Consider the following 12465-nt stretch of genomic DNA (forward strand, 5'->3'; position numbering starts at 1 on the left):
AGTAAATTTAGTAATTTCTTGTAAGTACAAAAAGGAAGAGTTAGACATATGTTTTCCACTTTGGCATACATGTATGTGACTTCCTCTTTTCCTAAGAAACAAGGTTTTGGAAAGTAACTCAGTGCTTTGGAATACTTACTACCAAAAAAATTAACCCACTGCTGGCCAGATAAGTATGCAAGACTGCAAATTCAGACAAGGATGAAAAGGTATGTAACCAATGGCTTTTGTTAGCTGTGCTGGACATCAAATTCCCACAGAGTGGTACTACAAACTACATGCCACTTATTGCTGCTTTAGAAGTATCCCTGGCAGCTGAGTACTCTCAAGTCTGCTCTGAGCAATCCTATCTGTTTGCAAATGAAATCACACAAAGATGAAATGGAGATCTGAGGAAAGCGTTTGGATTCCAAAGTGGGTGCTCAATGGCACCATTTCCAGATCTGAAATAAATGGTTCATTTCCCCCTCCCTGCCTCAGCTGAGCTGCTGATTGTTGTTATATGGTTTACCTCCAGTGCCTCTCTCCTTTTCTGAGTGAGTGTTCCCAGGCTGTCCCATTGGTCGCATATCTTTTGGCATCTATCATTGACACTTGCAGCATCGTGGTAGTCTAGTTCACTAAGAAAGAGTGAAGATAAAAATCTGTGTGACTTTCTGAAAGACAGGAGCAGTTGCACTGTTCACATTTCCACTGGCCCTCAGTAATTCTTCCCCTCTTTTTTTGCAATATTTGTCCTCAAGGCAAGCAAGTGTTGCAGTATAGGAATGTGTGATCTAGACATTCAGCATTTCAAGAAGCACAGCACAGGATCAAGGATCAATCTCCTCTGTTGTGAGAAAAATCATGTATCCATCCGTGACATCCAGGTATTAAAGACAATTAAGGTGTCTAAGCATCTTTATCTTAGCTATTCCTGTGGCACAAGCAATTTGATCTCCTGAAGACCATCATGCTCCAGTCTGGGTTTTTATCAAGTTTCTGAAGATTGGTACAGTTTTAAATTAATTGGCCTGAAATATATATTTTGTTCTAAATAATCCAATGATCCTTTCAATCCTTTTATGCTCTGAAAATATTTAACTGAGAAATATACCTCAGGAACATTCAAAGCATAATCTGTCTCACAGGCCTGGCAATACTAATAGGGGCTGCCCAGATCTGGGACACAGAGAGCAATTTTCATCTTCCTTTTCAGGAACTCCTCACAGAGCTACACCACAGAACTGGCTAGTTCAGAGACCAGGGATCTTCAGACCCACACGTGCCACCAGCATGAATCAGCACATCCAGAAAGGATGTGGCAGTTACCATTCCTTTTTCACCTACTTAATAGGCTTATATTATCCTGATAGAAAGAACTTACTATTGTGCCTGAGACTGGAATAAATTTTTAAGGCTCTGTACTGAGATTCTGCACTGAGTCTGCCTCAAACTGAATTTTTGATTTTGGTGGCAGATAATACCTATCCATAACACAATACATGTGTTTGACACTTTGGAAAGTCATTTTTATCAGTGTATCACCATCCACTGAATTCAGCTCTTGGCTGGTCCTTGAGGATACTTTGCCCAGTACTAAGCATTGCAGAGATTGTGATTATGTGACACATGGCAATATGAATCTAAGATTTACTCTGAGGCTTGAGTAAGTCAATAAATGCAGATAGAATTTTTTCCCTTTTTTTGAGTATTCTTCCCTAGGCAATTTGCAAGGAGATTGTACAGATCACACTGCCAGTAACAGAGAATCACAGAGCACAAAAAGAGAATAGAAGCAGTTTTCCTCTGTGAAGCCACAGGCCAGAAGCCAGAAGCTCTGTAGGCCAGAGGCAGTGCTCATGCTTCCTCCACAGAGCAAACTGATTTGGGTTAAAGCTGAGAAGTATGTGAAACATTCTGTTTAAAAGAGGCTTCAGATGTTCTGCAATCAATTGACTGTTGAAAGTGAAGAATGGTAAAACGGGTAAAAATAAAATGCCATAACAGAATCACAGAAATACAGAATGGGTCAGGTTGGAAGGGACCACAGTGGGTCATCTGGTCCAACCTCCCTGCTGAAGCAGGGTAATCCAAGAGCGCATTGCACAGAATTGCATCCTGCTGGTTCTTGAATATCTGCAGTAAAGAAGACTCAACCTCTCTGGACAATATATTCCAGGGCTCAGTCACCCTCACAGTAAAGAAATTCTTCCTCATACTCAGAGGGAATTTCCTGTGCCTCAGTTTCTGCCCTTTGCCTCTTGTCCTGTTGCTTGGCACCACTCAGGAGAACCTGGCTCCATCCTCTTGACACCCTCCCTTGAGATACTTAGAGACATTGATGAGCTCCCATCTCAGTTGTTTCTTCTCGAGGCTGAACTGGCCCGCTCTCTCAGCCTTTTCTCACAAGAGAGATGCTCCAGTCCCCTAATCATCTTTGCCCTTGTTGAACTTCAGACAGTTCTGCTCTGCCTAATTCTCCAACCTGTCGAGGTCCTGCTGAGGGCTGCACAGCCCTCTGGGATATTTACCCACTCCTCCCAGTCAAAAATTAAAAATTTAGTCAAATTTTGACCTGATCCAAAGAAGCACTTAAGTATGAGCTTGCTTTAGGAACAGTGATAGTGTCACAAAAATAATCCACTGAGCAATATGCTTTAGCACTGCTTCAGAACAAGGCTCCTGTTAACCATGCACATAAGCACAATTTGAGCCTAGGTCTCCAGAATTAAAAAGACTCTCCAAATCAGTGTTACAGACAGTGGTCTGCTTAGCTGAAATTAAGTTGCTATACTAGAAATGATGGGTATACAAGAAAATGCGTTCCAAAAGTTTTACCTTGATGATTGAAAATATTAAAATAAGCACAAAAGATCATAAATTAACATGGCTCTTCATAGTACAGCTCACTCAAGTGAGCATTTGCTATGTCATAAATGGTAAATCTCATTTTAGAAATGCCTGGTTTCTTTCAGCTTTATGTATAGCCCTATCCAAGCCCTGTCATGCCTCTTTGCCAAGGAATATCTAAGTCTGTACAGGCTGGGAATCTTATAGCAGCATCCTGGCTGGAATCACCTGTTTGCATACACGCATAAATCCTTTATCTAAACAGCACCAAACAACAAGCTTGTGGCAACTTCACCTTTAAGCACACAGTGGACTGAGCTGCTGCAGCAGAAAATACCAGAACAGACAGGAAACTGTAACAAGTAGAGTTCAAGGTCATACAGCAATTGTTCTTCTTTGAAATAGGAATGGTAGGTATCCAAGAGATTGACTAATCAAAACATGGAGGTGTTCTGACTTGGAATTTAGACACAGATGCTGATGATTTCTGTAAGGGCCTGAGATTCAGTGATGAGGAAAAAAATATACACACACTTTGTGCGTGTAGTGCAAATGCACATTTCTTAGCATTCAGATATTAATCCTTCTTTAAAAATATGAATGAAGAAAGAAATCAGCATTTTCCTCCATAATCTCACTGTGGGAGGAATGATGTATAAATAATTAAAATCAATATTTAAACAGAAGCTGCCTATCTGCTTGAAGCCAATGATAAAACCTGACCTTTATGATCTTTCATTCAGCGTTCTCCAAGGGCATTAAGCCTAACTGGGCTACTAAGTCACAGTGAAAATCAGGCACTGATAGCCCCATTGTATGGAGAAGCAGAGAAGTTAAATTAGAGCATCTCTAAATGCAATCAGCTTTCAGCACTGTACAAGTTTCGAGCTGGCTTCCTAGACTGAAACCATCACAAGCACCTTTGCTGCCCAGGCCACAAATAACTTGTTTAACTTCACACAGCAAATTACTGAAACAACCGAGAAGAGACAATCCCAAAATAGATAGGATACAGTGTTCACTGGCGTCACCAGAGGTAAAGGACACAGGGTTCTAAACACTGGTGAGCAGATGCTCCACTACGTATACTACATTCCCCAAGTTTCTCATAACTGATGAAGCTGAAGCTGAATTAACGATGATTAGGTGTTACAGAAACTTTCTTTAGTATAAAGAGAAACAAATCTTGAGGCAATCCCATGCACAAATACAGGCTGGGCAGAGGATGGATTGAGAGCAGCCCTGGGGAGAAGGACTTGGGGATGTTGGTTGACAAGAAGCTCAATATGACCCAGCAATGTGCATGTGCAGCCCAAAAAGCCAGCCACGTCCTGGGCTGCATCAAAAGCAGTGTGGTCAGTAGGTCAAGGGAGAGGATTCTGTCCCTCTACTCTGGTCTTGTGAGACCCCACCTCGAGTGCTGCATCCAGCTCTGGGGACCTCAACATAAAAGACATGGAGCTGTTGGAGCTGGTCTACAGGAGGACAACAAAGACGATCAGAGGGGTGGAGCATCTCTCCTAAGAAAACAGGCTGATAGAGCTGGGGCTGTCCAGCCTGTAGAAAAGAATGTTCTGGGGAGACTTAATTGCAGCCTCTCAGTACCTAAAAGGGGCCCACAAGAGAGCTGGAAAGGGACTTTTAAAAGGACAAGGGGGAATGGCTTTAAATGGAAAGAAGATAGGTTTAGACTGTATATTAGGCAGAAGTTCCTTACTGTGAGGGTGATGAGGTACTGGAACAGGTTGCCTGGAGAAGCTGCGGCTGCCCCATCCCTGGACGTGTTTAAGGCCAATTTGGTTGGAGCTCTGAGTAACCAGGTCCAGTGGAATGTGTCCCTGCCCATTGCAGGGTGATTGGAACTAGATGATCTTTAAGACCCTTCCAACCCAAGCCATTCTATGATTCTATGAAATAACTCCACAACAGAGATCAAGGCATGCCAGAAGGTGTTTCATAAGCTCACATACTCGGTGCAATCTCCATTCTCTGTATTATTCAGATTTCTTTCACATATTAACTAAAAACAAGTACTTAGTCTGCCCACTGTGCTTTCTTTTCATCCTTTAAATAATCTTGAAGATAGGATTTTTCTTCTAAATCCCTTTGAATTACATAATTACTGTAAGTGCTGTTGCTATCAGGTATGAACTACATTTTTAGACAAGTCTCTGATTTTTAAATTGTTAATGAATATGGAGCTGTTTATGAGTCATGATCCTTGGCAAAGTGAAAAGAGGGCATGTTTTTAACACTTGGTTTCTAAGCAGTAACTGTTTTGCCTGTTCAAGGTGAGAAACTGGAACCTGGAGAGCTGAAGCCAAGGGCAGGAATCTGAGAATTTTGATCTTGGCTCCTGTTTCGACCACTACTGCACATTTGTTCCTGTTGGCTTTACAGATTTATACTGCGGGTGAGGAAGGAATTTAAGTAAGTGCCAAATTGCTAAGACCAGGAGTGGCACCACTGATTTACAGTACAAAACTAGTGCAATTAACTGCATAAGGGGATAAAATCGAATGCACTTATCTTGGTGTATACACCAAGATGACTTGACCAGAAAAGGAACATCAGTATGTAATAATACTACAGCCCTGTCAGTGTGGGCAGAGCTTTGCTGACAAAGCTGTGCTTCATGGAGTTGAATTAACAACCTTCCCACAAACAAAAGCAGGCTCCACCAGCAAGCGGAGTTTAGCCAGACCAACCTGAACAGCACTCAGGACTTGGTTGCCATAAGGAGTCAGTCAGGAACCTTGACTTTTCACATCCCCGGCCTATATAGCTGATGTCAATGATACAGATGTAGCCTAAATGTGTTGCAGAGTTGTTCTCAGCTCTGTTTGTGTTTTCTCTGGGCATAGTATGCTGGATGAGCAAGTGTTGGTCCTCTGGCTAAGTTGATAGAACTGTGGGTGAAAACTCTAGGTCTCCTATGAAGAGCCTTGTGTGTGCTTGATTTCTTGTGTGACAATGAGCAAGTTATTTAGTTTCCATATGCCCCACTGTCCTTTCTGTAAAATGGAGACAATGGCACTTGCAATATAATATGAAGTGTTTGTGAAAATAAACATACTAGAGATAATTAAATCTTCAAGAAAGTCAGGGCATTACTCACTGCTATAGAGATAATTTACGGATGTGGAGCCCTTTGAAAAGACCAATATACTCGTGAAGATACTCGATCTGTAATTTGTGTAAGTGGAATTATTCTCTAAGTTAAATAACTCAAAGCCAGTACCTCTCAGCAGACCATATGAACTGTGAAATAAACACCTCCAGGATTCCCATCAACACACAATGGACTCATCAGCAGAACTAATGCTAGAAGATTACTGTTAAGTCAAGTTGAAAATGCTTGTTTTCAAATAATTTTGGCCAGTTGAATATCTATATTTGGTTGGGGGCAAGGGGGAGATGAGGGAAAGGTCTCAGTGACCAGCTCAGATAATATACTTATGAAGCTATCTCTGGAATTCTTAGGTTGGTACCTATGACACTATCAAATTCATTGGAAAGAGTTTATCGCAAAGTTAAATGTCAGCAGCTGCAAGCCTTTAAATGGAACATACTTCAGCTCCTGGGCAATGGCAGCGATCTGTTCCACCCTATCCTGGTGAGCAGCCAAATCGCTCTCAAAAGCTTCATGTTTCCTTAACATGGCACGGACTTCTGTCAGAGAAGCAGATTCATAATCCTTCTGAAGTAAGATCTGCTCTTTGCCTGAAAGAGGAAATTAAAATATTACTCATTTTTCACTAATTTATTTGTTAGAAAAATTGCAAATTTAATCAGCTTTTTAAACTCAGGCATGGTGAAAAATCGTATGTATGAGATGAAATCCCAACCCCACTGAAATTCAGCAGCAAATTATCAGCCCAACAGTGTTAATTAGAAACATATAGTTTTAAAGATCTCACAGTATTTTCTGGATTTTTTCATAGGCTGTTTATACTGGTCTAAAATAGTGAGTATTACTGGAGAAATTGCTGGAGAAACTGGCATAAAAATGGTATATTAGCAAAAACTGGATCTCTAAACCACTGTGATAAGTCTTTTGTAGAATAGACTTATGAATAGACTTATGAAACCAGAAATCTCACTGCTATGCTCAGCTTCACTCTTACTAACAATGTTATTCTTTTTTATGTTCTGCCTTCAATTCATTATTCATTTCAGCACATAAAAAAAAACAAAACCAAAAAAACCCTGAGATGTGCGACTGCCTTTTGTATCCAATACTGAATTTGAAGTGGAAAATGCCAACCTATTTACGAAAGGCTAGAGAAGCAAAGAGTAAGTAGAAACTGAAATACTACTCCTGAGTGGCTCCTGTGTTGGACAACTGAATCCACACAGACAGGCCCTACAGCTGCAGCTCACCACATGGCATTACACAGCTCCATGAATTCTAGAGCCAGACACAACTATTGTTTCACTTGATATGTACCAGCTTAAGTGAAGTTTTCCCTGCACAGCGGCTATAATTTGTCACCATGAGTAGTTTATGCTCAGAAAATAGGCTCTCAGGGCTAACAAACACTGTAGTTTCCCTTCTAGTGTCGGCTTGGCAGCCATTTCCAGCCTTGTGCGCTTCCAGCAACTGCGTTACAGGATGGACTCTGGTTTATTCTCACAGCGTGAAAAGAATCTAGCTGGAAAAAGCATGGCAGAAGCAGGAAGGCAGTTGTCAGGGCAAACAACAGGATGATTGAGTAGATCCATGTTTAATAGTCCCCAACAAAACTAAATGCCGCTGTATGGTCCTATAGCTGTTACAACCACACGTAAGGTTAGGTTACCATTAAAAACCAGAACTATAAATGGAGTGTAATCCAGGGTTTGGAGCAAAGCAGAAATGAGTCCGTTATCATATAGTTTATGTGGACTATTCAAAACATCATGATGGCCGAATAAGAATCAACTCGGAATACCTCTGTTAATAATTTCACACTTAACAAGAGCTGTCACTGCATTTCTAGTTGGATTGCTGTGTACAAATTCATAGGAATACATGAGCAGTAATGGTAATATTCAAATGCCAAATATTCCCATTAAGTTTGAATCACTACCTCAAGTATGATTTTACAGTCACATTTCATTAGCAACAGGCCAACAGCTACAGTCAACAAAACCGGACATTTTATCTGTTATTATTTTAGGTTTCTAAAATCATCCAAACTACTTATGAGTGAGTTCCTGGTTGGCAAATACTCAGCATTGGCAGTTCGACTTTGAACATTAAAACACTAAAAATGTTAAAAGCCATCTCTGCTCACCATATGCCCACTGTTCATGAGTGGAAGCCTTCTGCCTAAATTTCTCAGCCAAGTGTTCAAGTCTTTCCAGTCGTCGTATTTCATTCAGCAGCCACTCTTCATAGCCTTTCTCAGCTTGTTCAAGTCTCTGCCAAGCACCGGCAATATCCTGTGAAGAGAATACATGGAAGAGAGGGGATGAAACTATAATCTCTATCTAAATTTACAGATTTCTGATTCATTCACAATTTGGCTTCAAAAAGAGAGGGGTTTATGTCCAGATTTTGTAAACTCATGGAATCATAGAAAATGTTGTTGGGCAGCTCAGGAAATCTTCCAGTCCAGACACCTGCTTCAAAAAGTGGCTTGTATTCAGTTGGGTTCATAAAAGGAGCCCCTGCACAAATGGCTTCTAAGCACAGCTTGGAATGTCTTCATGATATTTTGTTTTTATCTCTCATTTTAAAATGTGTGTGTTCTTTTATTACATACCTATCTGTTATCAAAATAAAAGTGCTTTGCTTTCACAAATTGACAATAGCAAAACAATTAGTATCAAGAAGATTTGGTGCTTATCTTACCAGTTTCTGTGGTGCACAAAGTTTTGTGAGCTTCCTCGGAAACTCAAAGGTGTAAGTAGGAAACTGAAGTAACAGGGACCTTATTTTCTGCATTTGGGGGGTGGACAATGGCTCTTTTCAGATAGTGCAATCATTTGTTTATGAACAACCAAAACACAATGATAGAACAGAGTACAGAAACAGCTTTGCTATATTCCACTGGAAATGTTTTGACCCACAGTCAAATTACAGCACTTATCAGCAGATGAAGATTCTTGGTACTGACTATTCTTATCTTCAGACATAAGAAAAGAAGACAATAGAATTTTTAAAAGGAGAAAAAAGCAGAAACATACATTGAGCAATGTCAGTTTCTGTAGGTCTAGTGACTAAAATGTCAGTGAAACCACTGTGAGTTTTGCTTACATAAACAATATTTGTCCTCACTGACAGAGAAATATTGATAACATTCCCATCTTGCATCTCAAGACAATTTGTTCTTAGGAAAGCCTTCAAAGAGGCAGGAGCATGCTTAATAGAAAGGAAGATTCTAGAATGACAGGAAGTATGTAAAAAGGGTGGTTTGGTGTTGCAAAAGTGCAACAAACTGATGTTTCTGAACATCAAACCTTCACATTGACATTTTTGGGGGATCACTGATAAAGTGAACAGAATATTGATGCCTCCTTTACTTACTGAAACCATCTTCCCCTCCGATGGCATGAAAGCTGGACGATTGCTGATTCTCAGTTTTGTCTGCAGGGTGTTGAAATTGATCTCCAGCTGACATTTCTCTTGGACTTTGGGAGGTTTGTGTTTGCGGCGGTAGTCCCGGAAATCCTCTAATTTCTTCTGCATAGCCTGCATTGTTTTTTCTGGAGTCCTGTTTTCCAGCCAAGGAATTGTCCGGCGAATCCATTCTAAAAGCTTTCAAACCAACACAAACAACTCATACAAAGGCAATGGAAAAGCAACCAAAAAAAGATTACATCGAACACACAAATCTTAATTACTTTGTTCCATTTTAACATTATTGACTTCAGTTGGAATTGATGCCTTAATGGTGAGTAACCACAAGATTTTCAAAGCTGAACAATACTTTTCTAACTAACTTGCCCAGATATTCTATGTATTTCTGGAAATAGCCCGATTTTCAGAAAGATGAACACACATGTAACATGTCTCCAGCTAATTACTCAAAATCCGAATTACCCAAAATCACTTGCCACTTTCAAAAGTGATGGGATCAGGACAGAAACCAGACAAGTAACTCAGGTCAAATAAAAATCTTGACTCTTATGTCCTTTAGTGCCAATGTAGACACAGACAGTAGTGCTGTGATCTCAGTATGTTTTTGCAGGTTATGCATAAAAGACAAGAGAGCTCTCACTTGTTCACTATACATCTGTAATTCGGACTCAGATTTGCCATTTCCCAAGAAAGGACAGGAGGAGCACAGTGTGCCTCCTTCATTCATCTGCTGTCTGTGCTCACAAGTGAATTGTGAACACCCTGACAGACCTCCCCAGGTGTGCTTTGCAGTACACAAAGCCAATGGGCTTGCTTGGAGTGACAGGATCTGATATGTTCCACATGTGGCCAAGGATGGCTATCTTTGAAGATTAGAGATAAGAAGCTTGGTCTTGGGGCAGACAGATGACAGTCCTCAAAACACCTTGTGGGCATGTTAACAAGACTGACTGACTTGCTGGAGGTCACACAGGAAGTCTGTGGCAAAGGAGTCACCTAAACCTTAACATCTTGGGCAGCTGGGCTTTGTACCCTGCCACTGTGAGATTTACACTCATAGTGTCTCCACTCTTCCAGAGCGTGCATGAATCTTTCAGCTTTCAGTAGTTCATTGTCACCACGTCACAGATACAGCATCTTTACCTCACTTGCTAGTCTCTCATACTCTTCCATCAACCTCTCATTTTCCTGATTCACAGCAAGCACCTTACAGATCCGGTTAGCTGCAGTCTCAGCCTGTAAAACACAGCAAATAAACAGGACATAGTCATAAACACATTCTGAGAAAGGTATAGCCTTGGAGAAAGAGAGAGGACGTGGCTGCTGCAAATGAAAAAATCACATTCTTTTATAGTTGTTGATTCATGCTCCTAGGTTACTTAGATATTCATTTCCCCTCCTTCTGCAGTCATAGATTTCAATGGCCTGAATAAGGCACAGGTCAGCACAGAAGCCCATCCCCTTGTTGTACAACGAAGTCTTATTGCACAAGGGGGAATTTTGCACTGTCATTATAGTTGTCTAATAAATCTTTTCTTTTCAAAGACAACTTAGGCCATTCTTAGAGATATCTTATTAGGTTATTTTTTTAAAAATCACACCAAAAAAGTATTAGATTTGTTAGCCACACTGGAAAGATACTACATGGAATTCAGGAGTCTCAGACCACTCTATATCTGCACATCATATGTACCCTTGAGAATAAATGCAGCTCAACCACCAACAACAAATCTTTTCATGCCTCATGACAAACTTATATGTGAAGGCACGGCGCAGTTCTGCCATATTTAAAATTTACATTAGTAGTTTGAGATCACAGAGCTATACTTTCATACAAATGTGACCCTGGAGTACATTTAAGCAAACAAATATCTGTGTAGACTCCTGTATTACAGAGTATTTAGAATTCCCCTTTTGCTAGAATAGCAAAACCTTCATAACGAGAAGTGAGAGGGTGCGACAGTAGAGCTGTGCTGTCGTAAGGTGTAGGTGACCTACCAGACAGGAAAGGAAATTAAATCCTGAGGATGTAGGAAAAATATCAACTACTTTTTTAAGGGTTTGTTGGGGGTTTTTTCACATTAAGTTGGGTTATGTCCATTTGTAGGGTAGAAAAGTATGAAGCAGAACAGTGGGAAATGCCACATTTATAAGTGAGAATCCCATCCTGTATGACAGGTCTGCTGCTGAGGTTCATGCCTTTTATGCAGTACTTTGATCCACAAATAATTCTATTGGCTTCTGTGGGAATCAGACACAAATACTGTGTTGGATGTCTTCTGTGCCTTTCTGCACCTTAGGCATCTTTGAAAATCTAGCCCTAAATTACTACTCAGTATGAGTAAGTCTAGAATAGTCTCAATCTCCAAATATCAAACATTCCTTTATGCAGCAAACGCATAAGATGTTGTTGCAGCAACAAGCAACAACTCCATTTTACAGTATCTTCAAATACAGTTTTTCTGAAGTAGTCTTTATAATCACCAAATAAAGACTCAAAATTGGAAACAGGAATCTCCATTGGAATTAAAGAAGTTAACTTGCTACACAACATTTAACTAAAACAGGTTAGAGAGCTGGTTAAAATCAAGTATTAGTGCTCAGGTAGTACTTGCAATTGTTAATTAAAACCACATAGTACTACATTAGGATTTTTTTTAATAAACAAGTGGAAATGCGAAACAAACCAATCAAAAACACAGCAACCTGAAGGGACAATTGATTAATACCTGCTCTGCTCCAGCAAAAGCATGGTAGAAGCAGGACACATATGTCATGATAGCTCTCTCATCAGGTTTGGGAGTGTTCACAATATCTACAAGATGGGGGAGAAATTGAAACAAAGCAAAAATAGAATCGAGGAGCAGAAAGCAGGATGAATAAATAAATGTACAGCTCTGTGTCATTCTGACTGTTTTCTTGTCCATAGCTCTGAATTCTAGAAACTCCACGAAGCTGCAATAAATTTAGTGTTAGATTGACAGGTGCTGACAGAATAAAATGTACACTAAAAATTCAATGTAAGCTCTTATGAAGAGGAGGATTTTTTTTTTTAATAAGCTTGA

General features: G+C 40.2%; 1 protein-coding gene across 1 annotated transcript in view; it reads right to left on the reverse strand.

Moving 5' to 3' along the window:
* ACTN2 (actinin alpha 2) overlaps positions 1-12465 on the reverse strand; it is a 68084-nt gene that overhangs the window by 14663 nt on the left and 40956 nt on the right. The window contains exons 8-13 of the mRNA XM_064648743.1: positions 12130-12215; positions 10544-10636; positions 9347-9577; positions 8112-8259; positions 6405-6555; positions 512-620 (exon numbers count right to left, since the gene is read on the reverse strand). Of these exons, the coding sequence (XP_064504813.1) occupies positions 512-620; positions 6405-6555; positions 8112-8259; positions 9347-9577; positions 10544-10636; positions 12130-12215 (818 nt within the window). The remainder of the gene's footprint in view (positions 1-511; positions 621-6404; positions 6556-8111; positions 8260-9346; positions 9578-10543; positions 10637-12129; positions 12216-12465) is intronic.

This window comes from Pseudopipra pipra, chromosome 3 (genome assembly GCF_036250125.1).
Source record: "Pseudopipra pipra isolate bDixPip1 chromosome 3, bDixPip1.hap1, whole genome shotgun sequence".
Classification (NCBI taxonomy): Eukaryota; Metazoa; Chordata; class Aves; order Passeriformes; family Pipridae; genus Pseudopipra; species Pseudopipra pipra.